Source organism: Grampus griseus, assembly GCF_964374135.1.
Source record: "Grampus griseus genome assembly, chromosome: 10".
Classification (NCBI taxonomy): Eukaryota; Metazoa; Chordata; class Mammalia; order Artiodactyla; family Delphinidae; genus Grampus; species Grampus griseus.
The window spans coordinates 63443509-63467822 of NC_139004.1; the positions used below are offsets into that span (position 1 = coordinate 63443509).

At 57.9% G+C, this 24314-nt stretch overlaps 1 protein-coding gene across 1 annotated transcript; it reads left to right on the forward strand.

Moving 5' to 3' along the window:
- Positions 1-249: 249 nt before the first annotated feature.
- PTH1R (parathyroid hormone 1 receptor) lies at positions 250-22134 on the forward strand. The gene is made up of 15 exons (XM_082664767.1): positions 250-352; positions 1369-1491; positions 12032-12134; positions 14036-14170; positions 15788-15898; positions 16010-16128; positions 16297-16391; positions 16617-16809; positions 17313-17466; positions 19075-19135; positions 19496-19562; positions 19849-19943; positions 20604-20745; positions 20851-20892; positions 21563-22134. The coding sequence occupies exons 2-15, from the start codon at positions 1417-1419 to the stop codon at positions 21938-21940; spliced, it is 1770 nt and encodes a 589-aa protein (XP_082520893.1). The 5' UTR covers positions 250-352; positions 1369-1416; the 3' UTR covers positions 21941-22134.
- Positions 22135-24314: the final 2180 nt, after the last annotated feature.

Here is a 24314-nt window from a genome sequence, read left to right on the forward strand (position 1 = left end):
GGCAGGGGGCGGCGAGCTCCGCTCTGCAGCTCCACACACACGCGTCGGAGAAGACGGAGGGGGGGCGGGGGCGGGAGAGGCCCAGGGAGGGCGCGGGGGAGGGAAGAGGCGCCCGGGCCGCGGGGTGGGGGGGGAGGGGGAGCGGCAGACGCCGAGGCGAGGGACGCGCGCGGCGGGCGGCGGCTCCGAGAGGCGGCCGGGCGGGGGGCGCTGGAAGCCAGGCCGGCCAGGGGGGAATCCCAAGAGCTCCATGAAGTCTCCCCGGGGCCGCGGACGGGGCGCTGTCCTGGGGAGGCTGTCGGGGGATCCCCGACACCCATGGCTAGGCGGGGGCCGCGGCGGCGCGCTCGGAGTAAGTCGGGGTTGGGGGCCAGCGGCGAGGGGAGCGGGTTGGAGTTGGGTAGGGTGACTCCGGGCCTGACCGGGGCGGGCGGGCTGGTTTGTCTCGGTGTCAGTCAGCGGCGCCTCTTCGGAGCCCCGTGGAGCCGCCAGCCCCGCGCCGCTCGGCTCCGTGGCTTTTTTGGAAACTTGCAAATGTTTTCGTAGAGAGAAAAGGGGGAGGGGAGGGAGGGAGCGAGGGAGTGACCGAAACGGAGCTCGGGGCTGCTGGAAGAACGGAGGCCAAGGCCGGGGGAGCTAGAGACGGACTGACAGACAGGCAGAGAGACCGGGCGTCCCGGCCGCAGGCGCGCTCTAGCGGCGCGGGCGCAGGCGGGGCTCCGGCCGAGGATGGGGAGGGAGTGCCGGAGGCGGCCGCGGACGGGATGAGGATCAGAGGGGGCCGAGGGGCAAGGAGCTGGCGGCCCGATCGCCGAAGGGCTCAGTGTCTTTGCAAAGTTGGGATCGAGTACCCAAGCTGCACGCCCGGAGCTGCGCAAAACGCGTCCCCCCACCCCGCCCCCCTACTTGCGCTAGCCGCGGAGCTAAAAATAACAGCCCGTTCGCCCCCTGCAGACCGCGACCCCAACCCCTCCCCCGACCCCTCCCCCACTGGGCGTGGGGCAAAGCCACAGCTCCCAGTTCCCCAAAAGAAAAAGAAAAGAAAAGAAAAGGCGGTGCGGGGGGAGAGGGGGGCGGGGGGCGGGCCGGGGGCGGGGGGCCCGGCCATATGGATGTGATTTCTCCTCTCCGAGGCAGACGGGCAGCTCCGCAGCTCTCGGCGCCCGCCCGCCGCCCGCCCGGCCCCCGGCTGCCTCCCTTCCTCCCTCCCTCTCTCTCCTTTGCGCTCGCTCCCTAGCCCTCAGCGCATGGGCCCCGCGCCGGGCCCCGGGGCCTCGGGCCGCCGGGCCTCCGGGGTCCCCTAGGCCCTGGCGTGGGCGGGGCAGCCCGGCCTGACGCAGCTCTGTACCCCACCACCACCACCACCAGGGCCGGCAGCGGCGGCTGCCCCGAGGGACGGGGCCCTAGGCGGTGGCGATGGGGGCCGCCCGGATCGCGCCCGGCCTGGCGCTCCTGCTGTGCTGCCCAGTGCTCAGCTCCGCATACGTGCTGGTAAGTCCCCCGCTCGCAGTCCAGGACAGGCTTCGGGCTTGCTCTGGGGTCCCTGGGCGGGGGCTGGGGGTGGGGGGAAGGTGTCCAGGGCTCAGAGGCTTGAGTTCCCCCAGTATCCTGAACTTTGGGTGGGCGTCCCCTCTGGCCCGGGATCCTCGGTGCCTGCTGTCTCTGGGATGTCTGAACTCTGGGTTCCAGATGCCTAAGATTTCCCTATTTCTGAAGACTGGGTTGGGGTCCCAGGTCTGGAAATCTGTGGTTAGGGTCCTCCTACCTTCTCCTTCTCTGAGCATCACTGCTCTGTGTCTCCCTGGAAGATGACAGTGTGATCTAGCAGAAGATTAGGCTTTGGCCCTGATGGAGGGTCACACAGACTTTGCTCTGGGGTCCTCTGTTTTCTGCAAGTTTTGTTTGCAATCTGGGACACAGGGCTGTGGGTCTGAGGTCAGGGGGTAGGATTTAAGGGCCCCTCAAGCTCTCACCTTCGCATGCACACACACACATGCGTGCACTCATGCCCAGCTTCACCCAGACGGGAAGATGTCTGCCCAGGGAGGCGGGTATGGTGTGGCAGTGGAGGAGGGATGGAGCTCCCCTGAAGGAGACTGACCTCACAGAACACTCCCACAGGAGAAACATGCTCCGGTGAGTGAGGAGACCCACATTCGTACCCTCCTGAGAGCAGAGGCCAAGAGGGGACCAGAGAGAGAAGAAGCGACAGACAGATAAGGTTAGAGAGAGAGAAGAGAGAGACAGAGACAAAGAAGATGGGGGTGAGAGCTCCCCAGAGCAGGAGGAGTAGATAGACCAAGAATAGCAAAGAAAAATAGGGAGAGACTGGCAGAGGCCAAGAGCTGGAGACAAAGAGTTGAGTACCCTCGTCAGACTGGGCCAGGGTCTGGGGACCATTTCCTGGGGAGTCAGTCAGATCCCACAGCAGCCCTGTCCTGGGGGAATCAGCAGTTGCTGAGGAGACTGCCTGTGTCTGACTTCAAGACCCCCCGCTGCCTCCCCCTCACCTCCCAGGTGCGGCTATTTGCCATCTAGAGACACAGGCAGGCAGCCTTCCCCTGACCAGCTCCCTATCCAGGTGGAGCCCCAGGCAGGAAGGCAGGAGCTCTTGGATTCCTCCAGCTCTGCCAACGCCTGTGCAACCTTGGGCTATCCTTCTCCACGCCTCAGTTTCCCTATTGTAAAAAGATACCAAGAAGGAAACATTTGCCTAAGAATCCCTTGATCTGAGGCTCTCCTCTCCTCTGCTGGCCTCAGTACACCCCATTCACTGTTGTCCATGCCCACACAGCATGGCACCCCAAAGCCAGAGACATCGCTCCATACAAGGATTTGTTGATAAGGAAACTGAGGTTCAGAGACTATCAGCACCCTGTGCAGGGATGCTGCAAACACTGGTGAATGCCGGGGCCCAGAGCCATTTCCCCAGCCTCCCCTCGGGCCAGGCTTACCTTTCCCAGGGCCCCTTCCAGGGTGTGTGAGCATAGCCACTGTGCAGAGCCAGCCAGTGTGGTCTGCGTGCACACATGTGTGCAAGTGACTGTAGAGGAATAGACAGGGTGATGGGCGTGGGTGACCTGCGAGTATATCTGTGTGTCGAAGCAGGGACTCAGCATGGTATTCTCCGGGTCTGCGTAAGTGCGAGTGTCTGAGACCGTGTGTGAGCTCACGTGTGTCTGAGGCTGCGGTCTGCACATGACTTGTAGAAGCATAGTTATGCATGTGTGTGTGTGTTTGTGGTCACATGTGCATCCAGGTCTATTGTTTTCTTGTTTTTATTTAATAAATGCTTCTGTAGTGCTGTCTGCTTGCCAGAAACTGTTCTAAGCACTTTACAATATTAGCTAGTTTAATCTTTCCAACAACCCTCTGAGAAAGGTTCTGTTATTGTCCCCTTTAACTGACCTTCACACAACCGATATGACCATTATTTGTTGCATGTCAACAAGGGCCAAGCCCTGTGCCTCTATGAGGGACCCACACTGATTTCCAGGGAAGCTGAGGCACATGCAGAGAATTTGCCCAGCTTAGCCCTGGCCCAAGGCTGAGGGTAGGAAAGGAGGAGGGATGCCAGGGCTGGGTCTGCCCTGGGACCTTGTTGAGACATCTATGGCTGCACACTCAGGCCATGAGTGCAATGAACCTTCCGTGGCTCCGGGGATAGAGGATATGGCCTGAGGGTCACCCAACACCCTGTAGGCCCCCTGGCCTCAGCTGGAGCCAGCAAGAAACTGAGTCTGCCAGCTCCCTCTCCTAAACCCAGGGGATACTGCTTCCACCCTCAGCTGATGGACCCTGTCACCAAACCTATATGCTGCCTGCCCAGCCGGCCCCAGGACCAGGCTCACATCATCCTCCATGAGGGAGGGACCTCATGGTTGGAGGACCAAAAAGTGTCCCACTGGGAGGGCACTGGCTGTGGCCAGACTCAGCTGGTCCATCTTGTGCCTTACAGAAAAGAGTAGCTGTGAGGTTGGGAGTCAGGTGGGCTGAAGTTTGGAGGAAGGGATGGGCCCACAGATTGTGAGTGGGAGGAAACGGGTGGTCTTATCCTTGGGGATGCCTCATCCTAAGGACACCCTCAGCATGCACGCTTGCGAAGGAGAAACTGCAGTGGGAGAGGCTGAAGGTCAGCGTTGTGGGGTTGGGAGGCTTAGAGTGTAGAGATATGACCTCAGGGTCACACTCAGGAGAGATTGGGGTAGGTGGGACCCAGGGAACCCTTCTCAGCAGGCTCCCAGGGCAGCTCAGCCAAGGGGCTCACTTTTAAAGACAGGAAGGAACCAACACGTATTGAACAGTGGCCATCCCCGGATTCTGACCTAGAAATGGTCACAGATATTTTCTCATTCCAGCTGTTCATCCACCCATTTTATGGGAAAGGGCCCTGAGGGTCACACAGTGAGTCTGTGGCAGAGGTGGGATTTGAACCCAAGTCTTCAGACTCCTGCACTGAGCTTCTTCCTCCAAAGCAGGGTGAGGGCTTATGCTGGCAGGAGATCCCTATGTCCCACTTAGGTTTTCTTTTTCTTCCTTTTCTCTCTTTCTTTTTTTTTTAAGTAAAATCCTTTGGTTATTTTACTTTTATTTTCTTATTTTAATTTCATAACTAATACTAGAATATGTTCTTTCTTATAAAAGAGTCAAGTAATACGGATTAAACAGAAGTTATCCTTGATTACTCCCAAACCCATTCCCAATTCTAGAGAAAGCAATTTTAAATAGTGTGGGTGGGGGATGTCCTCCCAGATCTTTTTCTGTATATTTCCAAACAGGTACCTTTTTGTGTGCATATAAAGTAGATAGTTTTATTCTGTCATTTGCTGTCTGTTTGTTTTTATAAATTTATTTATTTAATTTATGTATTATCTTTGGCTGCATTGGGTTCATTGCTGTGCATGGGCTTCAGTAGTTGTGGCTCACGGGCTCTAGAGCACAGGCTAGGTAGTTGTGGCGCACGGGCTTAGTTGCTCCGCGGCATGTGGGATCTTCCCGGACCAGGGCTCGAACCCATGTCCCCTGCATTGGCAGGCGGATTCCTAACCACTGTGCCACCAGGGAAGCCCCTCTATTTGTTTTTTAGTAAATGATAGCAGTTTGTAGATAGGGCTCTGCCATGTGCATTTTTCTACTTAAAGGTGTGTCTTGGAGATCTTCACGTCAGTGAATATAAATCTTTTTAAAGGCTGCATAGTGTTCCAAAACCTGAGATTCATTAAGCAGTCCCTAGGAATGTACGTTTAGATAGTTTCATGTGTGTTTGTATGAGTGTGTGTGTGTGTATGAGAGAGAGAGAGAGAGATTCCAGATGGTGGCAGGGAAACTCCTTGAAGTGCCTTCTCATGTCCTTGTGTGACCATTTCCCTGTAGGATATTTCTAGATTCTGTCATTGCTGGGTCTGAGAACATGCATATTTTTTATTTTAATAGATATGGCCAAACTGCCCTCTAAAAAGCCTGTGTGGGTTTGTACTCAACACTAGGAATGACGGAGGAGGTCTCTTCCCCACACCCTCTGTCTCACAGGGTAGCCCGAAGATTCTTTTCCTCACCTTGGCCATGGTGTCTCTTGCCATTTTAATATGCCAATTACCAGTGAGCTTTTGGACTTTTACATTGGCTTATTTTCCGTCTTCTAAGAGCTTGCTCAGAGCCATTACCCATCTTTCTACGGGTTATTTGTCTTTTTCGTATTGATTCGTTGAAGCTTTTTATATCACCTGCCCTTAAACACCTCCACCCTCCACCCCAGCTCTGGGAGCTGCCTGTGGACAGAGCAGGAGGAGGGGGGCCGAGCCCTCCCGGGAACTTGGGTTTTCTTCGGAATGTTTTAATGAGGCATCAAGAGGCCTCCCCCAGATTCCTGTTGTGGGCCTTCTGGGGACACTCCCTGGTCCGGCCACCACATCAGGAAGGCAGCTCTTTCAGAGCCCCCAGGAAAAAGAAAGGGTGGAGTGGGGGGTTTGCAGATGCCTGAAATTGTCTGCAAAATATAGTGTGACTGGGAGAGGGTGCAAAGTTTTGCTCAGATTCTCAAAGACATCAGAAACCTCCAAACCTTTCAGAACCCCAACTCTGGGACCTGCCTTTTGCAGAGGTGAGACCTGGTAGGATTCTGTTCTGCTGACCAGGTTGGGACCTGCCTTGTGCAGAGGTGAGACCTGGTAGGATTCTGTTCTGCTGACCAGGTTATGGTTAGGTTAGGTCATACCATCCTTCTGGGCCTTGGTCTCCAAGCCCAGGTAGAGGCCACTTATGAAGATCCACAGGGTCCTAGCAGCCAACTCTGCCATCCCAGGCTCCATCCCACTGCCTGCCCTGAAGGCCTCCACGCTGGCCAGGATGAGAGGCGTCACAGTGCCTCCCCCCAGCCCCTCCCAGCCCCGAACACAGGCAGCCTGTTCAGGAAGGCCAGGCGGAGGGGAGGAAAAGTCAGCACTTGTCAGCCATGGCGTGGTGGGGCAGGAGCGTCCCCGGCAGGGAACCCATCCCAGCCTGCTCAGGCCAGACAGACAGACAGAAGGCAGCAAGGGCAGGGAGCAGTGCCTAGCCAGCCGGCATGGGAGACATCGAGGGGTGCCAGCACAGGTCCCAGTAGTGGAACCTGGAGAAGAGGGGCAGGAAGGCCAGGAGGTCACGAGGGGGTCTCCTGTTAGCCAAGGTTTTCTCCTCCTGGCTTTTCTGAAGGTACAAACTCTCCTCCCTCCTAATACGAGGGTGCAACTATCCTCTGCCCAGTTAGAACTGAGCACAAGCTGCCATCACCCACGCCATCACCACCTGATCACCTCTAAGTCTACGTCCATTCCTGAATTACCTTTGTGGAAGCTGCCTTAGGTGCTCTGCAAAGAGGCTCTTGCTTGACACAGTGAAAGATAGAATCCAGAAGAACTCTGTGGAAAACTGGTATTGAGGCTGGCACTAGAGGACCCATGTGGCGGGGTACTTCCTCCTTTCTTTCCCTTCCTCTGGGGTTGTTGCTTCAGTATCAAGCAGACCTTAGCTCCATTCCTGGCCCTCTTCTTTCGAACTGTACTCTCGCCTCAGTGGCCTCATTCGTAAGATGGGGATGTTGAAGGAGATGTGGTTAAAGCTCCAGGGGCAATGGCTGTTGCCAACATGTAGAGGGGCTCTCATGGGGTGGGAGACACTGGTCACATCCAGGGATGAATGTTGGTAGATCTGCTTTCTCTAGAGGTGAGCAAGAAGCCAGCAGCTGTCTTCCCCTGGGGGAGCAGGCTGACGCCAGTCAGAGCGATAGATGAGATGACCCAAGAGGACATCCTGAGGCGGACACCAAGCAGTAGAAGGAGCCTCTTTCCCAGAGACAGAGGTGTCAGCAGCTGAAGAAGGATCCCTTGTATTTCCTCCTTTGTTTTGCCTGGAGGAGGAGAATGTAGGCATGTCTGGGATCACAGACAGCAAGTGTGTGGAATTTGGCAGTTAGGAGAGGAACTGAGAGGAGTGGCCCTCATTTGGTCAGTGGCACGAAACTGACTCTCCACCACCACTGTCACCGTCACACCTCCATCACCATCATTAGCCTTGACATCGCCCCACTCACTGTCTTCACCTCCACCCCCACAGCCCCCATCACTGTCATCTGCAGCTCCAACACCGTTCTCAGTGGGGTCTCCCTGGGAGCTGAGTTAGAAGGAGCTGCTTGCCCCCTGGCGGGAGGGGTACTGAGCAGATGGCTTTTCTCTTCCTTTGAGCTTCTGAACTCAGGAAATGAGAAGCACATCCGGGCTTCTTGACCACACATTACTTTCTCTCTGAGACAGCAGCTTCTATGTAGATAACATACCGGCTTCCAGCCCGCATCTGCACCCTGCCTGTGGCCCCACAAAAACCAGCCCTAGGCTCCCAGGCCACTTCTCTCCCTGCATATTCACAAACTGCAGATCACGCACATGTGTGCACACAGGAAGGTTCCACGTTGGAGGGTTGAACATGGGGAGAGTGCTACAGCCGAGCCCTCCAATGGTTAGGTCAGGGGAAGTCAGCCCTAACCCGAGACTGTAGGAGGGTGTGGGAGGAAGAGGGGTTCGGGACACCTGGCACCAGGGCTAGGTGACCCTATCAGTGGTGGGTATGGACTAACTGACCCTTGGCCATGACCCAGCTCCAGGTCCCTCAGTCCTCATCCGTGAGACCCGAGAGGCACAGACTCTCTGGATCTAAAATGATACAAGTCTGAGTCCTCCTTACCAGGAGCTAGGCCAGGAAACACTGAACTCTGCAGGGGAAAAGGGGCTGGTCGGGGAGGGTGCAGCGGATGGAGTGGCCAGGCCGGGAGGAGAATCAGAGCTCTCAGCATTTCCTGCATCACTCCATTAGAAAAGACCTCACTCAGGGCAGAGGCAGAGGAGGGGCCCTCCTGCCCCTTAAGCCCAAGTATGGGGGTCTGGCAGTGACCCTGAATCTTAGTGTGAGTCCAGGGTGGATCCAGAAATGCAGAGATTTATCGGGGTGTCCTTTCACCCCAAAAGCTGGCCAGGCAGACCTCACCTGCAGGCCCTCCTGTACCCCCTGCTCCCAATCCTCCTTGGAGTCCCACCACCCACCTGCTCCTCACTGTGGCCCCCTGGTCTCAGTCATCTACTCAGACAGTCTCCCCCTGCCTCTCTGGGCCCTGAGCCTGGGGGCACCCATGGTGCCCGGCAGCACAGTGGCCCATAGCCAGAGGTGGGGAGCCATGACTTGGTGCTGCTGCTGACCCAGTGGTAATAATAGCAACCAGCTTTTTGTGGGCCCCACCCCTGCCCAAGCTTTTCATACAGGACCTCATTTAACCCTCACAACAGCCCTATTATTATCTTGATTTTACACATGGGAGACTGAGGCACAAGGGTTAAACAGCTTTGCCAAAGATACAAAGTCAGTCAGTGGTGGAGACAGGATTCAAGTTCCGGTGCTGGGCAGAATCTCCTTAGATGAGGAGAGGGTGCAGCTGGAGGGAGAGGTGATGGATGAATTCCAGGCAGGGGAGCTGTACTCTAAAGCAAGTGGGGATGCTCTTGGTGTAGAGCTGCCCTCCACTCCTTGGGAAAGTGCTTTCTTGACTCCTTGCCTTGAATTCTTCTTGCTGCAATGGCAGTTCTGCCATGATTGGGTGACAGAGAAATGGGTCGTACAGTCCAGGGAGGCCAGAGATGGTGCCACTGTCCCTGTGGGTGAAGGAATCTGGGGGCTATCTGGTGCCTGAAGCACATGCCCCTCTCCTGGGCATTCCCAGACCCACCAGGAAATGAGACTCCAGAAAAGAGGATGTGCCTCCTCTTGGCCACAGAGGGCAGCAGTAGCAGTAGGTGGTGGCTGAGCAGATGCCTTGGGCCTGTGATAGGGGGTGTGGGTCAGTTCCTGGTCGTCACCCAGCTGCACACCTGTCTGTCTGTCAGCCTGCCAAATGGGCAGTTTTCAACCCATGGCTGCCTGCCTTTAGTCTAGGCCATCAGCCGTAACCCTCAGTGGGTCACATCAGTGGGCTAGTCTGTCTATCGGGAGGGCTGGTGTGCCAGACTTTGGGGACTGGTGGAAGCCTGTCAGCCACTCAGGAGCTTTTCCTCAGCTGGAAAAAATCTGGTGATTATCTGTTCATCTTGAAAGAGATGAAGGTGGGCAGAAGGAGGAAGGGGTGGTGGGGAAGGGGGCATGCTGAGGGAGTAAGGATAAGATGATAGGAAAGGTGGTACTGACCGTGGTTATGGGGCTGGTGGCAGTGATGGTGCTGATGTTGCCTTTGGTGGTAATGGTGCTGGTGGGGATGGCAATGCTGGTGGTAATACTGGAGGTGGTGGTGATGGTCACGGTGGTAATTGTGCTGGTGGAAACAGCACTGGTGGTGGTGATGGTAATGATGTTCTACCAGTTGTGATGGTGATGATGGTGGGTATACCGATGGTAATAGTAGTTAGTGCTCATGGGGGTAATGGTGGTGCTGCTGCTGCCGCTGCCGGTGGTATCGGTGGTATTGGCGGTGGGCGGCGTGGTTGTGTTGGTGGTGTTGGTTGTGGTGGTGATGGTGGTGGTGGTTACTGACAGAGGTACTAGTTGCAGTAATGGAAATGGAGGTGAAAGGGTGCTGTAGTGGGGGTGGGATGGGCAGGGCAGCTACCCAGGGATCAGACCCCTCAGCAGCTTGGATCCCCAATGCCAGAGGCACAAAGAGAACTTCAGGTTAGTCTTGGAGCCCCCTGGATTAGGGAAAACCCTAGTTGTCCTCCCTCAAGCCCCATCTCCCCAGGGCTACTTCTGCCCCAGCCTGCTCAGCCTTAGCTGCGGGTGGGGGAAGTTAGAGGAGCTGTAGGGGCCAGCAGCAAGCACGTGGGAATCTCTCCAGCAGTTCCCGGGCATTGGGTCCAGCTGAGATCTCAGGGTCCAACTCAGACGCCAGTGATCCGCGAAAGCACGTCCGGACACCCACAGACATGCAGGCTAATGAGCAACCGTATCACACACTCGCAGACACACACACGCGGACCTTTGCCCAGAAACATAGGTACACATGCATGTTCACAGACACCTCAGGCTCACGTCCCAAATGTGCGTGCTGGACGATCCCCACGTGAGAATATACAGAGACAGGGGCACACACGAGTGCACACACCAGCCAGACAGCATTGTGCGCGGCCACTCAAGGCTGTGCCGCCACTCACACGCAAAGACGCGCACGCGCCTCTGCTAAGTGAAACCAGCAGAACCCAATCCCAGCCGAGCCAACTGGAGACTCCTTGGCCCTAGAAGCCCTTGCTGCTGCCACCGAGAGACTCGGTCAATTAACTTCTCCCTGCAGCGGTCTCCCTGACCCTCCCGGCGGCTGCCCGCCCCCGCATAATGGGGCCCAACCCCTTCCCCCCACCTCCACCTCCCTCCCCTGCCTCCTCTGGGCTCTCCCACCCTCCAAAGCTCCGCTCAGACTGAAGGGACCGGGCCCTGACAGGGGATGTCTGAGGGGATGCAGCTCTGCCTGTTGGAGGTCTAAGGGAACCAGGCTCTGTCCTGGGGGTCTGCGGGGACATGGCCCTGACTTGGGGGTGAAGGTGGGGTCTGAGGGGATGCATTAACCTCTTGTGGGTCCCACTCATGGGAGTGGCTGGGCTTGGGCACACTGAGTTTTTCCCAGGGCGGGATGCTGCCTTTACCCCCTGACTTCCTTCCAACCCTAAGTCAGGGAAACAGAGGCTCAGAGTGAGTCCCATCTCACCCCCACCTCCGTGACGTTCCTGCTCCCTTCCTTAAAATGATGCCAGTGAATCCTCGTGGGTGGCAGCCAATACCCAGGGTGTACATGCTGGAAGGAAAGAAAGGAAGGACATTCCAGGCAGAGGGAACAGCAGGAGCAAAGGCCGGTCCACATCATCAGAACACAGGGTCTACTTGGATGTAGGGAAACTTCCAGATAAGCAATGGATGTGGGTGACTCCCACCCACAGCCTGCACAGGAGTGCCCCGCCCAACCCAGACCACTTGCCAGCAATTTCTCCATCCTCTCCCTCTTGGGACCTCAAGGGTGGGAGGAGTTGAGGCACTCTCCATTCACGGGGAAAGCACTGACTGGGGAGAGGGCCAGGATGGAAATTGGTGACTCCCAAGGTCCCGAGGGCACTAGGACTTGAAGGAATCCAGGCCCTGTTTCTTTCCCCAGAGTTCACCACCCCTTATCCACCCCCTCTCCACCCAGGTCCCCAATAGACAGCCAGGATCCTGTGAGGATCCACCCTGGGACATTCCATCCCTTTCCCATGTACCCCTGGGGAACAGACTGGACAGAGAATATCAGTGGCTGCAGCCTATGGGGTTACTATTGGGCAAGCAGGGGACAGCACCCCTCCCTCTTTTTTCCCTATGGTGGGGCAGGCCCTTCCCCTTGAAGCCGAGGCTTCCCGTCTGTACAATGGAGCTACATAAGGCAGATTTCCCGCATTCTTTGGAAAGGGGGGGGAATCCCTCAAGGAGGTTGGGATAGTTGTGGAGTCTGCTGCTCTGCTGGGAAGTCCTGCCTGCAATCTGACCTTCGGCTTGGTAGGTGGATGCAGATGACGTCATGACCAAAGAGGAGCAGATCTTCTTGCTGCACCGTGCCCAGGCCCAATGTGAGAAGCGGCTCAAAGAAGTCCTGCAGAGGCCAGGTGGGGGCGGGGCTAAAGGAGGAGGGTCTGGGGGCAAGGTCAGGAGACAGAGGGGCCAGAGGAAGGTGGGAGCCCAGGATGCAGATCCAAGTGGCACCAAGGGAGGGTAGGTCCAGGTAAAGTGGGCCAGGCCAAAGTGAGGACCAAAAATGGGGTGAGTCAGGTGAGATTAAAGTCAGCAGGCTCAGAGATGCACTGAGCCTCCCCTCCCAGGGTGGGGATAGGAGGTTACGGAGGCAGCTACTGACTGAATTACCTCGAACTGGTTTAGATCTAGTGAGGCACGCCACGATCAGGAGCACTGACGAGGGCTCCAGACCCCGCTGGAGTGGGCTGGGACAGCTTCCTGCAGGAGGAGGAGCTACCCAGTGCAGGTGCAGAAGGAAGAATAGGTCTTTGAAAAAGGCCCCCTGGGCAAAGGGCAAGGCAGAGGTGTCCAGGGTCAGGAGAATGGGGCTGGAAGGGGAGGGGAATAGAGGGATACGGATGGGTTTCTATGTCAGTCACATCCACTGTCCAGTAAAGGGTTCTTGATGGGGTAGGAAGGCTTCCTTCTACCAACAGAGCATCTCCATGGGACCCCTGCCATGGTGAAGCTGGGAGGGGCACTCACCTGACCTCACAGCTCCTGCCCCAGTCTCAAGCTGGTCTCTTCCTTGAGTCCCTTTCCTGGAAGCGGAAATGGAGCTTCATTAGCAACCATCCAGGCCTCTGACTTCTGTCTGATTAATCTCCTCAACCTGGAAGAGGCCCAGACCCCACCTGACTGGCAGGGAAGACAGCTTCCTCCCCTGCGCTGGCCCTCAGACTGCTGGGAGGGGATGCTGATGTACACCCAGGACGCAAGCACACAGTGACGTACCCTGGAGCCCACAGACTTTGCTCCCCTTCACAGGGACTGACATGGTCTCTGCAGTCACAGCCCTGCCTACACTGGCCCCGCCGGTGGCTCCCTGCTCCCCTGCCCCAGTCACATCAGGGTCTGGGCAGTCCTGAACCCAGCCGTCTTTCTGGTTGTGGAAGCATGGAGGCACCTCCCTCTGCCCTCTCTTTGTTCACGATGGAGGCCTTCCCTTCCCACTCTACCTCATCCTGCTACCCCCACCCTACTGATGCCCCAGGGTGCAGGCAGGAAAATGGGCACAGCCATTCTATCCCAGCCCAGGGTGTCTGCACTCAGCTTCTCATTGTTGCCACAAACCCCGACATGGGAGGGCCAGGGGGCCTTGGCTTGGGCTGTAGCTGAAGGTTAGATAATGAGGAAGACTTTCAGCAAGGAAGAGAGACCTCAGGCATCTCTCCAGTGGAGGGAAAGGCCAGGCCCCATCTCAGATGGAGAGTCTCCAGGGTCCCTTGTGGAAGCTGTGAACCCCTTACTTGGGTATCCTAGGGCAGGGGATGGGGTAGGTGGGCTCATCTGTCTTCCCTTGACAACTGCATCTTGCTCTTGTCTTTCGTACCACCAGCTTCTCGACCTACACAGCGCTCTGGCCGGGATTCATTTTCACTGTTTCACCTCTGTTGACATCACCACTACTGTCTACTTTTGCCATGCGCCCCCTGGTGGGGCCTTCGCCTCCTGCGTGGGCTTTGGCTGTGACTCCTGGGTCAGACATTTCTGCCCGGATTTACTGCTCAACCCACTCACTAGTTGATCCCACACCTGAATTGTGTTCGTTACCATTTGAACCCCTTGTTTACAGTCTCCATGCCGACTGATTACTTCTGCACCTGGCAAGCACTTTACAGTTTGTAAAGCACGTCCCTACCTGTCATCAGCCTAGGTGTCAGCAGGGCAGGGGACAACCCCCATGGTACAAAGGGGGAGTCTGAGGCAGGAGGGTACCCTGGGTCTTCTGCTGTAGTGCTGTCAACAGCCATAACTGGCCTAATTTCTCCAGCTGACATAATGGAATCAGGCAAAGGATGGGCATCTGCATCCACATCAGGGAAGCCCAAGAAAGAGAAGGCATCTGGGAAGCTCTACCCTGAGTCTGAGGAGGACAAGGAGGTGTCCGCTGGCAGCAGGCACCGAGGTACGTCTGTGCTTCCATGCATCCATCTGAGACCGACTCGGACCCACTTGCCCCACGGCTCCACAGCCTTCATGTGAGCTCATGCTCCTCGGCTCTTGTAGGAGGGGAGGTGCTAGGAGGAGACTCAGCCCAGGGGGCAGAGTGTGGAGGGGGCAGGCAAGCTGGATGGACTAGGGCCCCCAGGAGATGTGGGCAGAGAATTTGACTGCACACCTCAGGGGTGGACCCAGGGCTGTGGCCCCTCCCATGGAGAGAGATGACAGAGAACCCAGGAGACAGAGGGGCAGGGAGAGGCTGGGAGAGACCCAGAGACAAAGAGAGGCAGGAAGAGACAGAGAGGGGACCAGGAGGCACACACTGGGACTGGGACTCAGGGTGTCATAGGAGGGTGCATCAAGACACATAGTGGGGTTGGCCATAGAGACAGAGCAGGACAGAAGGGCGGCTGTGAAGGGGTGGGGCCAGACAGTGGGACAAGGAGGGCAGAAGAGAAGAGGAGGGAGATGCGGGCTGCATTGTCCCTCAGGGAGGTAAGGAGAGACAAACGCAGAGCCCAGGCTGCAGCCACAGGGCCAGTTTGAACCGGCTGGGTGGGCAGCAGATTCCAGATGGGCCACATCTGGGAGGCTGTGGTCACCCTGTGGCTCCCCAGGGATCAGAGGGAATTGTGGGCCTGGCCAGGCGGGGCTGGGAATATGGTGCCCAGGACAGAGAGCCTTTCACCAAGCCGGGGTGGGTCTAGCCATCAAGGCAACCTTCCAGGGTGGCTGGAGAGTCCTGTGGTTGGAGCCCTGCAGGGGGAAGAAGGAAGCTGGGAGTGGAAAGTGGAAGATTCAGAGGCTGGAGACGCTCCAAGGTCACTTAGCATCTCTGCTGTGAGGCTGGAGCCCCAAAGTGGGATGTGTCTCCCTGCCTTGAATCCCACAGTTAGCACTTAGATTGGGGGGATTATATGTACCCCCACAAGTGGTCACCAGAGTCTCACAGCAGGTGCTCAGGGCGGGTCTTGGACAGTGGTGGAAGTGCATATCAATCCCGATTTCCCAATGAAGAAACTGAAGTGCAAAGAGAGTAGACACCTGCATGAGGTGGGCAGCTCTTCAGGAGTCCGGCTGGCACTGGAAACTAGACCTTCTTCCTCTAGTCCATGGTCCCTGGGCAAGGAGCACATAGGAAACATTCTCAGCTGAGGGACAGTTAGTCTGGGAACTTGCTCTTCTTTAGGGACACCTGGAAGGTGGGACCAAGAACAGAGAGAAAAGAGAGAGGCCTGGCTAGGGGCTGAGCACCAGAGGAGGGCAGGGCCCCGGGCTGTATGACCTTGGTAAATCACTCGCCTCTCTTGGCCTCCACCAGCCAATCTAGAAAATAGGACCATTACCAGCACCTGCATAGAGGGTCTGAGGGAATTCTATGAGGCCAGGTGGCTGTAGGGCACAGTAGGGAGTAAGGGCTCAATACATTCTCTCCAGAATGCTCCAGGCCTGAGTTCTCCAGTCTTGGGGCACACCTATCCCTGAGGGAGCCAGAGACCACAGGTGTGTTTATTCCTCTGGGTCACTAACCATGGATCTGACTGATGTCCCCCACCTGTTCTGTCTATCTCTGTGGTCACAGGGCGCCCCTGCCTGCCAGAGTGGGACCACATCCTGTGCTGGCCGCTGGGGGCACCAGGTGAGGTGGTGGCCATGCCCTGTCCCGACTACATTTATGACTTCAATCATAAAGGTAAGGCGGGCTGGAGTAGGGTGGGGACCACAGGGATGTCAGGACTTGGAGCTCAGGGCTTCAGTGGTGCCAGACCTCTCTGCCTGCCCTGACCCTCCTATGGACCTGCAGGCCATGCCTACCGTCGCTGTGACCGTAATGGCAGCTGGGAGCTGGTGCCAGGGCACAACCGGACATGGGCCAACTACAGCGAGTGTGTCAAGTTCCTGACCAATGAGACTCGTGAACGGGTGCGAGGCTTCCCCCTCCCTAACCTGACCCGTGTAAGGCCACCCCACTCCACTGGTGACCCCTGAACCTAGTCCTGACTCATCTAGCAACCTTAAAGTGGCCTCTGACCCTTAACCTGATGCTCACCCCAGTCCCAGGGCTCTGACAGTAACTCCCCACCTGCACAGGAGGTGTTTGACCGCCTGGGCATGATCTACACCGTGGGCTACTCCGTCTCGCTGGCCTCTCTCACCGTGGCTGTCCTCATCCTGGCCTACTTTAGGTGGGCGGGGCGAGGAGTGGGTCGGGGGTCTGGGGTGGGGAGGGGACGTGGTCGGGGAGGGGCCGAGGTGGGGGGCGTGGGGCGTGGCCAAGGGCGTGATTGGACCGGGCGGAGGCATAATGTCTCTCTTCCGCTCACTGTACCCCTGCACACCAAGCGCCGCTTCGTGCCCTCCCGCCGCGTGTCCCCGTGCCCCCACCCACGGTGTTGTCGCGCGCTCCGCAGGAGGCTGCACTGCACACGCAACTACATCCACATGCACCTGTTCCTGTCCTTCATGCTTCGCGCCGTGAGCATCTTCGTCAAGGACGCGGTGCTCTACTCCGGCGCCACGCTTGATGAGGCTGAGCGCCTCACGGAGGAAGAGCTGCGCGCCATCGCCCAGGCACCGCCGCCGCCCGCCGCCGCCGCCGGCTACGTGAGTGCCCCCTCCGGCGGCCCGCGCCCGCCCGGGGCCCCTAGCCACCAATGGCTTCGCGGGAGCCCCACCCACCCTGCGGCGCCTCTGCCCTCGCCCCCGCCTGTCTCCTGCAGCCACGCGCTTCAGGCCACTCACACCCACCTCTCTGCGTGCATTGCACCTCTCAGCCCTGCTTCCAGGCCCTGTTGCCCAGAGCTTTGTGAGTGTTCCCCCTGCCCGCACTTTCATCAACACTCCTGCCTCGGCCCCGGACCACCAGTCACCCCACCTCTTCACCTTGATCCCCCACCCCCGTCGTCCGTGCCCTCCTGCCTGGGCAACATCGCCTCCACACACACCCCTCAGCCCCTGCCCTTGGTAGAGCCTGTCCCTTCCTCACCAGCTTGACTAGCACCTGTCGTATCTTACCAGCACCCCCTCCCACTGCCCATCCCTCAGCCCAGCCCAGCCCTGCCCAGATGCAGGTCCTGCTTTCTGGCTAACACCAGCTGGTCTCCTAGGTGGGCTGCCGGGTGACTGTGACCTTCTTCCTTTACTTCCTGGCTACCAACTACTACTGGATTCTGGTGGAGGGGCTGTACCTGCACAGTCTCATCTTCATGGCCTTCTTCTCAGAGAAGAAGTACCTCTGGGGCTTCACGATCTTCGGCTGGGGTACGCAGGCACGCAGGCAGTGAGGTGCAAGCAGGGTGGGACCATGGGCAGCAGGGTCAGAAAGTGCCACTGAGGGGAAAGCACCCATACAGCGTATCCTGTGCCAGATGTGGGGCAGCAGGTGGTGAGCCGTCTGTGACTGACTGCCCCCCCCACCCCAAGCTCAGGGAACAGGGCTTGGCCAAGGGTTAGGGTTCACTTGGGGTTGTCTCAGCCTGGAGTTGGGGCTCACCTGGAGGCAGGTTCACCCGGGGTTGAGGCTCAGCTCAGGAGAGGGAGGGGGGGACTCTCAGGTCAAGATTCCACTCAGGATCAGAGTGGATCTTGGGTCAGAGGTCAGCCTGGGGCTGGAGTTGGAAGGCAGCTATTCTCACCACTGTATCACCACTGCTGGGGCTGGAGTTGGGATCTGGAACGCTCCCTCCACCCTGAGCCCCACTTCTCCACCAGTCCCCACGCTGCATGGAGCTGTCCATGCTTCTGCCACCCTGCCCACAGGGTCCATGGCCCAGAACTGCAGGCCTTGGCTCTAGCATCATCTAGGCTTCAGCAGCTCCTCTGCAGAATGGGTTGCTGGGGTTCTGCACTCCTCCCCCCACAGGCTGTGGGATCGAGTTACTAATAATTGTCCATTATTGTTGGCAGCTCCAGAGCTTGGCCAGGCTCCGGGGCAACTGGCCAGACTGCAGAAGGGTAGGCTGGGTGGCTGGAGCCCTCCCTGCGCTCAGCACCTAGAGGCCCTCACATCAACAGCCATAGCCTCCCTGCCCTTTGGTGGACACTCTGACCTTGACCTCATCCATGGCAAGCCCCAGAGTTGCAGGCTGATGTGGGCTCTGGGGCTAGAGGGTATCAGTGTGGGCGAGAAGCACACAGATAGGGGAACACAGAGAACTTTGTGGCACAGGAATGTCACAGCTCCTTTCCTTGCATAAACCCAGGTCATGCCCTGCCCTTCCCAAGGGTACCCTGGGCCTAGAATGAAGTGTGTGGGGGCAGAGGGTGGGGATTTGGGCTCCTTCCTAGAGGCAAAACTCACTCAGAGGTACCATGTGCCATCTGAGTTGGCTTGGGCCTGGGCACACTGAGATTTCCCTGTAGCCCTTTATCCATCCTGGAACAACAGCACACCCTATCCAGCCTCATCCACGGGGCTAGGACTTTGTAAAGGGTGGCAGTGCTGGAATAGAAAACCCGTGATGATAAGCTCCCTCCCTCACAGGGAACCCCTAGCCCAGAGCAGCACCCTTTAGGGGAGGGGAGGGCAGAATGGACTGGGTGTGGATAAATTAGTGATACCTTATTCACCAAGTGCCCAGCAGGAGTGCATGTGTGGTACAAGATGCGGAACCAAGATGAGGGCAGAGGGCTGAACAGGGTCGTGAGGGCTGGAGCCCTGAGGGGAGGCTGTGCGGACAGCAGGACAGCACATGCAAGAGTAGGGCTCTGTCACCAATTAGCCCATGTGCCCAGGGTGAGGGGGGTCAGGGACAATGGTGGGCTAAGCTGGGGGTCACCAGGGATGAGGGGAATGGGACTGGCAAGGTGGGCTGAGGAGAGAGACATCATGGACAGTCCCTCACACACTGTCTCCCTCTGTGCCCACAGGTCTGCCTGCCATCTTCGTGGCTGTGTGGGTCAGTGTGAGAGCCACCCTGGCAAACACCGGGTAGGTCCAGGTGAAGTGGGCAGGAGGCTCTGACACAGGCCAGAAACACCCCTGCTACCCTCTTTCTCTGTAGAGCACGTGAGGGGCACCTCCTGTACCCTGGCCCTGAGTGGCCCAGTTTCGGGAGTTTTCAATTCAGCTTCAAGCTGGGTACCCGCTCAGGGTCAGCGGAGGCTACTTCAGAAGGGACCTCTGAGGGTGGCCTCAGGCCTGGCCATATATGACACTCCCCTGTCCTGTGCTCTTGGTGGGAGTCGGGGGACAGCTAATGTAGGAGCAGACCAGCTCTGGAGCCTCCCTGTGGGAAGGCTCAGGTTGGGAACGGCAGGGGGTGGGGGCTGATGCCTCAACCTCCCCCAGGTGCTGGGACTTGAGCTCCGGGAACAAGAAGTGGATCATCCAGGTGCCCATCCTGGCCTCCATTGTGGTAAGCAGGGGTGGCCACAGAGCTGGGTCGGGGTATGGACCGTGGGTCCCAGTGACCAGCCCCTGACAGGGACCTATAGAGGCTTCCCTGGACCCCAGGGTTGGAGCCACAAGGCCCAAGAAGCAGCTGATCCCCACCCGAGTCCACATGGGGAAACCAAGGGCCTAAGGAGCCACCTGGAGACACAGTGGCAGAGCAGAGCCTGAGCAGCGTCATGGGTCCCAGAGTCCTTGCCCCTCTCTGCTAGGGTGCAGCCTCGAGACGCAGCCCTCCCTCACTCCCACAGCTCAACTTCATCCTCTTCATCAACATTGTCCGGGTCCTCGCCACCAAGCTGCGGGAGACAAACGCTGGCCGGTGTGACACGCGGCAGCAGTACCGGTGAGCCACACCCACCATGCCCAGGCTCCTCAGAGTTCAGGGGTCATCCAACACCAGCACCACGTACAAAAGCAGACAGAGGCTCCACGAATGAGCCTGTCTCAAGGAAGGACTCAGCTCCTGACTCCCTTGCTGGCCCTGCCAGCAGTGATGGGATCTTGCCTGGCTTCTGGGGGCACCCCAAAGCCAGGCTGGGCCTCTTGGTGCTAGGCCCTGCACTAGAGCTGGGGTCTGGGCAGGACAAACCCAGACTTCTCCTCAGAGAGCTGGTCGCAGGGAGTCTGAGAGACAGGTGGGCAGTGGGTGGCCTTGAGAAGGCGGAAGCTTGACTGAAACCTGAGGAGGGACCTTGGGATACCGAGGTAAGGCCACGGGGGAGTGGGGGAGTGCCTGCAGAGGGACCAGCAGGTGCAAAGGGCCCTGGGACAGGGCGACATAACTTATGGTCCACTCTGGGACACCTCAGAATTAAGGGGCCCTGTTAACACTTTGCTGAGAAAACAAAGTGTCATTGGCTCAGGTGAACTGGGTTCCCCCACTGGCTGCCAGAGCCTCGGGCCTTTTAGTGGCTTCTGGAGCCTGGGGTTGGCAGGTCGGGGTACACAGCGCCTGTTGAGGGGGAAGTGGCTCCACCCTGACCCCCCTGCCCCGCTGGCCCAGGAAGCTGCTCAAATCCACACTGGTGCTCATGCCGCTCTTTGGCGTCCACTACATCGTCTTCATGGCCACGCCATATACCGAGGTCTCAGGGACGCTCTGGCAAGTCCAGATGCACTACGAGATGCTCTTCAACTCCTTCCAGGTGCGCAGCCCTGTCTGAGGGTGAGGGGCGGGTGGGGTTGGGAAGGCTGCTTCCACCCTCTCCAGATGCAGCTCTGGGCCCTGACCCAGTACCCTCTCTCCACAGGGATTTTTTGTCGCCATTATATACTGTTTCTGTAACGGCGAGGTAAGCGGTGGGCCACGCTGGGGCAAGGCAGGAAGGACGCAGAAGTGCCGAGGGAGGGTGGGTGGAATTTCCTGGTGTTCCGGTGGTTAGGACTCCGTGCTTCCATTGCAGCGGTCCCGGGTTCGATCCCCGGTCGGGGAACTAAGATCCCACAAGCCGCAAGGTGCAGCCAAAAATAAAAAAAAATTTTTTAATTAAAAAATGAAAAAGAAGTTCCGGGGGTTCCCGAGTCCTGTCCCTTCATTCTTCTGCCTGGTTCTTACTTTGTTCCTCCAAGAACATCCCTGAGGACGTTCTGAAGGCAGAGAGAAGTCTTTCCAGATGATTCAGGCTGAGGATGCGCTAGGATTTGTGGGCAAAGCCAAGTATCTTCCCAGCCCCATGGTTGAATCGGTTGAATCGTCTGTCATCCAGATTGAACACTCATCCACCCTTGGGGTCATTTGAGCTTTCTAGATTCTGGGTGTGTCAACTGCCTGCAGCCAGGCGCCATGTTCTGAGAATGACGGGATTCTTCTTGGCCTTGAAATTTTCCAGTAACAGCCTGCGCCTCTTTACATTCAGTGCTGAGTGTTGCAGGGGCAGGGATGGGGGCACCGCTGGGGTTGGGGACATGTGGCAGAGGGGTTAGGGGCACACCTGACCACCCACCCTCCTCCTGCCATCCCAGGTACAGGCTGAGATCAAGAAATCCTGGAGCCGCTGGACATTGGCACTGGACTTCAAGCGCAAGGCACGCAGCGGGAGCAGCAGCTACAGCTACGGTCCAATGGTGTCTCACACGAGTGTGACCAATGTAGGGCCCCGCACGGGACTTGGCCTGCCCCTCAGCCCCCGCCTGCTGCCTGCTGCCACAGCCAATGGCCACCCCCAGCTGCCCGGCCACACCAAGCCAGGGTCCCCAGCCCTTCAGACCACACCACCTGCCGTGGCCGCTCCTAAGGACGATGGGTTCCTCAACGGCTCCTGCTCGGGGCTGGATGAGGAGGCGTCTGCACCAGACAGGCCACCTGTCCTATTGCAGGAGGAATGGGAGACAGTCATGTGATTGGGGACCCGAGGGTTGGACCTGTGGACATAAGGGTGGACAAGCGGACCAAGAGACAGGTTGTTGGACAGTTGCCCACTCAGGACTGGGGCTGGGAGGATAAAACAGGAAAAAAAAAAAAAAAGGAAAAGGAAGCAGCGTGTGGTTTCCTGTGGTCTGAACTGGGCACCTATTCCAGGAGGGGAGGAGCTGGGAGCCATGGGGGTGTTCTTGGTCTTACCTCAGGAGGGGGTCTAGGAACCATGGGCCAGTCCCTGGGGGGTCGGGACCCAGCCCGGCAGAAAGGGCCTGAGAGAGGCCCCTGTCTAAGCCTAGAGAAGCTCAGGTTTGCTGGGTCATCAGCACCCCAGTGGCCCCATGCAGGAGGAGGGCCCCAGCCTTTCCCTGTCTCCAGCTGTCCCTCGGCTGCTCCCTGCACTTGTACACAGGCTCCATGGGCACCCAAGCTGCCTTTGGCCCAGGCTGAGTCCACAGACCTACTCACCCTGAAACACTCATATTGGCCACCTCTAGGACAGAGCTATGTCTTCCTTTCAGACTGGGTGCCCCCCAGGACAGAGTGGAGCCTCTCCTCTCAAACTGCATTTCCTCTAGAACATGGTTTAACCTCTTCCCACAGACTGAGGACCTCTTCCCCCCCAGGACAGAGCTGTGTTCATCCTGCAGACTGTGCACCCCGCAGAACAGCGCTATGCTCACCCCTCACACAGACCGGGCATCCCCCAGGACAGGGCTATACTCACCCCTCAGACTTGTTACCACCTTCCCTTTAGATGAACCCCCAAAACAGAGCTGTGCTTTCCCTTTGAACTAAATGCCCCCAAGACATGCTGGGTACCCCCCTCAGGTTTGGTGATCCCAAGCAGGGCAAGGTTCCCCCATATCCACTTGGATACCTCCTCCCCAAGGGCTGGCCCTCCTTCCTCAGGATTTTTGCACCCAGTCCAAGGCCAGGCCTCCCCCTTTAGACTGGGCAGCATTTGCCCCCTTGACTGGATGTCCAGGGTAGAACTGGACCTCTTACATCAGTCTAAGCTCCTAGTCCAGGACAAGGTCTCCTCCCTTAGACCTGGAGCTCCTGGGCCAGGGCCAGCCCCCCCACTCAGAGAGACCCTGAGCCCCACCTGGGCCATCCAGGTGTTGGCAGAGGAAGTGGGAGCCCTCAGAGGGCCTGGCAGGCAGTCAGGACCCTGTTTGCCTTGAACAGGGGCTGGAGCCAGGTAGTCATTTCTCCCTTCAAGGCCTCACAGCCCAGCCAAGCCGCAGGGAACACGTAAACACCAGCCGAGCCGGGCGGCAGGCAGGCAGGGAGGAGGAGCCCAGAAGACCCTGACTCATCAGCCTCCTTGGCCATGGCGTCTGGACACCTCATGGTGCCGCTCTAGATTCCAAGTCAGGCCAGTAAGATGAGCTCCAGCTCCCACCTGTCTTGGGCATGAAGATAGGCCCGGCCTGTTCTGGCCTGTCTCCCCGCAGCCCAGGCTGAGGACCTCTGAAGACCCATGGAAGGAATGTACTCTGCTGGGGGCTCCTAGAACACAGGCCAGGCATCAAGAGGAAGCTTCAGCTCAGAGCAGGATCGAGAGGGTCCAGGGTCATAGAAGAGAGGCCTCTACCGACCCACAACATGCCAGCCTCTGGAGAAGGAGAGACTAAGTGGGGCCCATATGTCAGCGGAGAGTGAGCAGGCTTTGACAGTCCACTCCCATTACCACTCAACCCGGGGTGGAGGGAGGACAGAGAACAGAATGAGGAGAAAGGGGACTGAGTTCCCTGGAAGATGAAAGGGACAAGACCCAGTCCAGCGGTCTGATCAGAGCCTTGTTCAGAGATCAGAGTTTGTGAGGGAAAAGGGACCTTCCTTGGGGGAAGAAGGGGACACAACCCTGCTCTGAGGACGGGTAAGGAGACATAGAACTTCCATGGGTGTTTGAGGGGACAGAGCTCTACTCTGAGGGTACAGGAGGGGACAATGAACCTCCTGAGGGGGTCTCAGGGGACACAGTTCTGCTCCGAGGGTACCTGAGGGGACAAAGCTTGCCCTGTGTAGTCTGAGACACAATCCTTTCCTGAGGGCACATGATGGGACATGGACCTTCTGTGGGGGTCTGAGGAGACACAGCTCTGCTCCAAGGGCGCATGAGGGGACACGGACCTTCCATCATAATCTGAGGGGACTCAGCTTTGCTCCGAAGGTGCGTGAGGGGACAAGAACTGCCCTGTGTGGTCTGAGAAGAAACCATCCTTCCCTGAGGGCACGTGAGGGGACATGGACCCTCCGTGGGGCTCTCAGGGGACACAGCTCTGTTCCAAGGGCATGTAAGGGGACATTAAACTACCTAAGGGGATCAGAGGGGACGCAGCTTCACTCCGA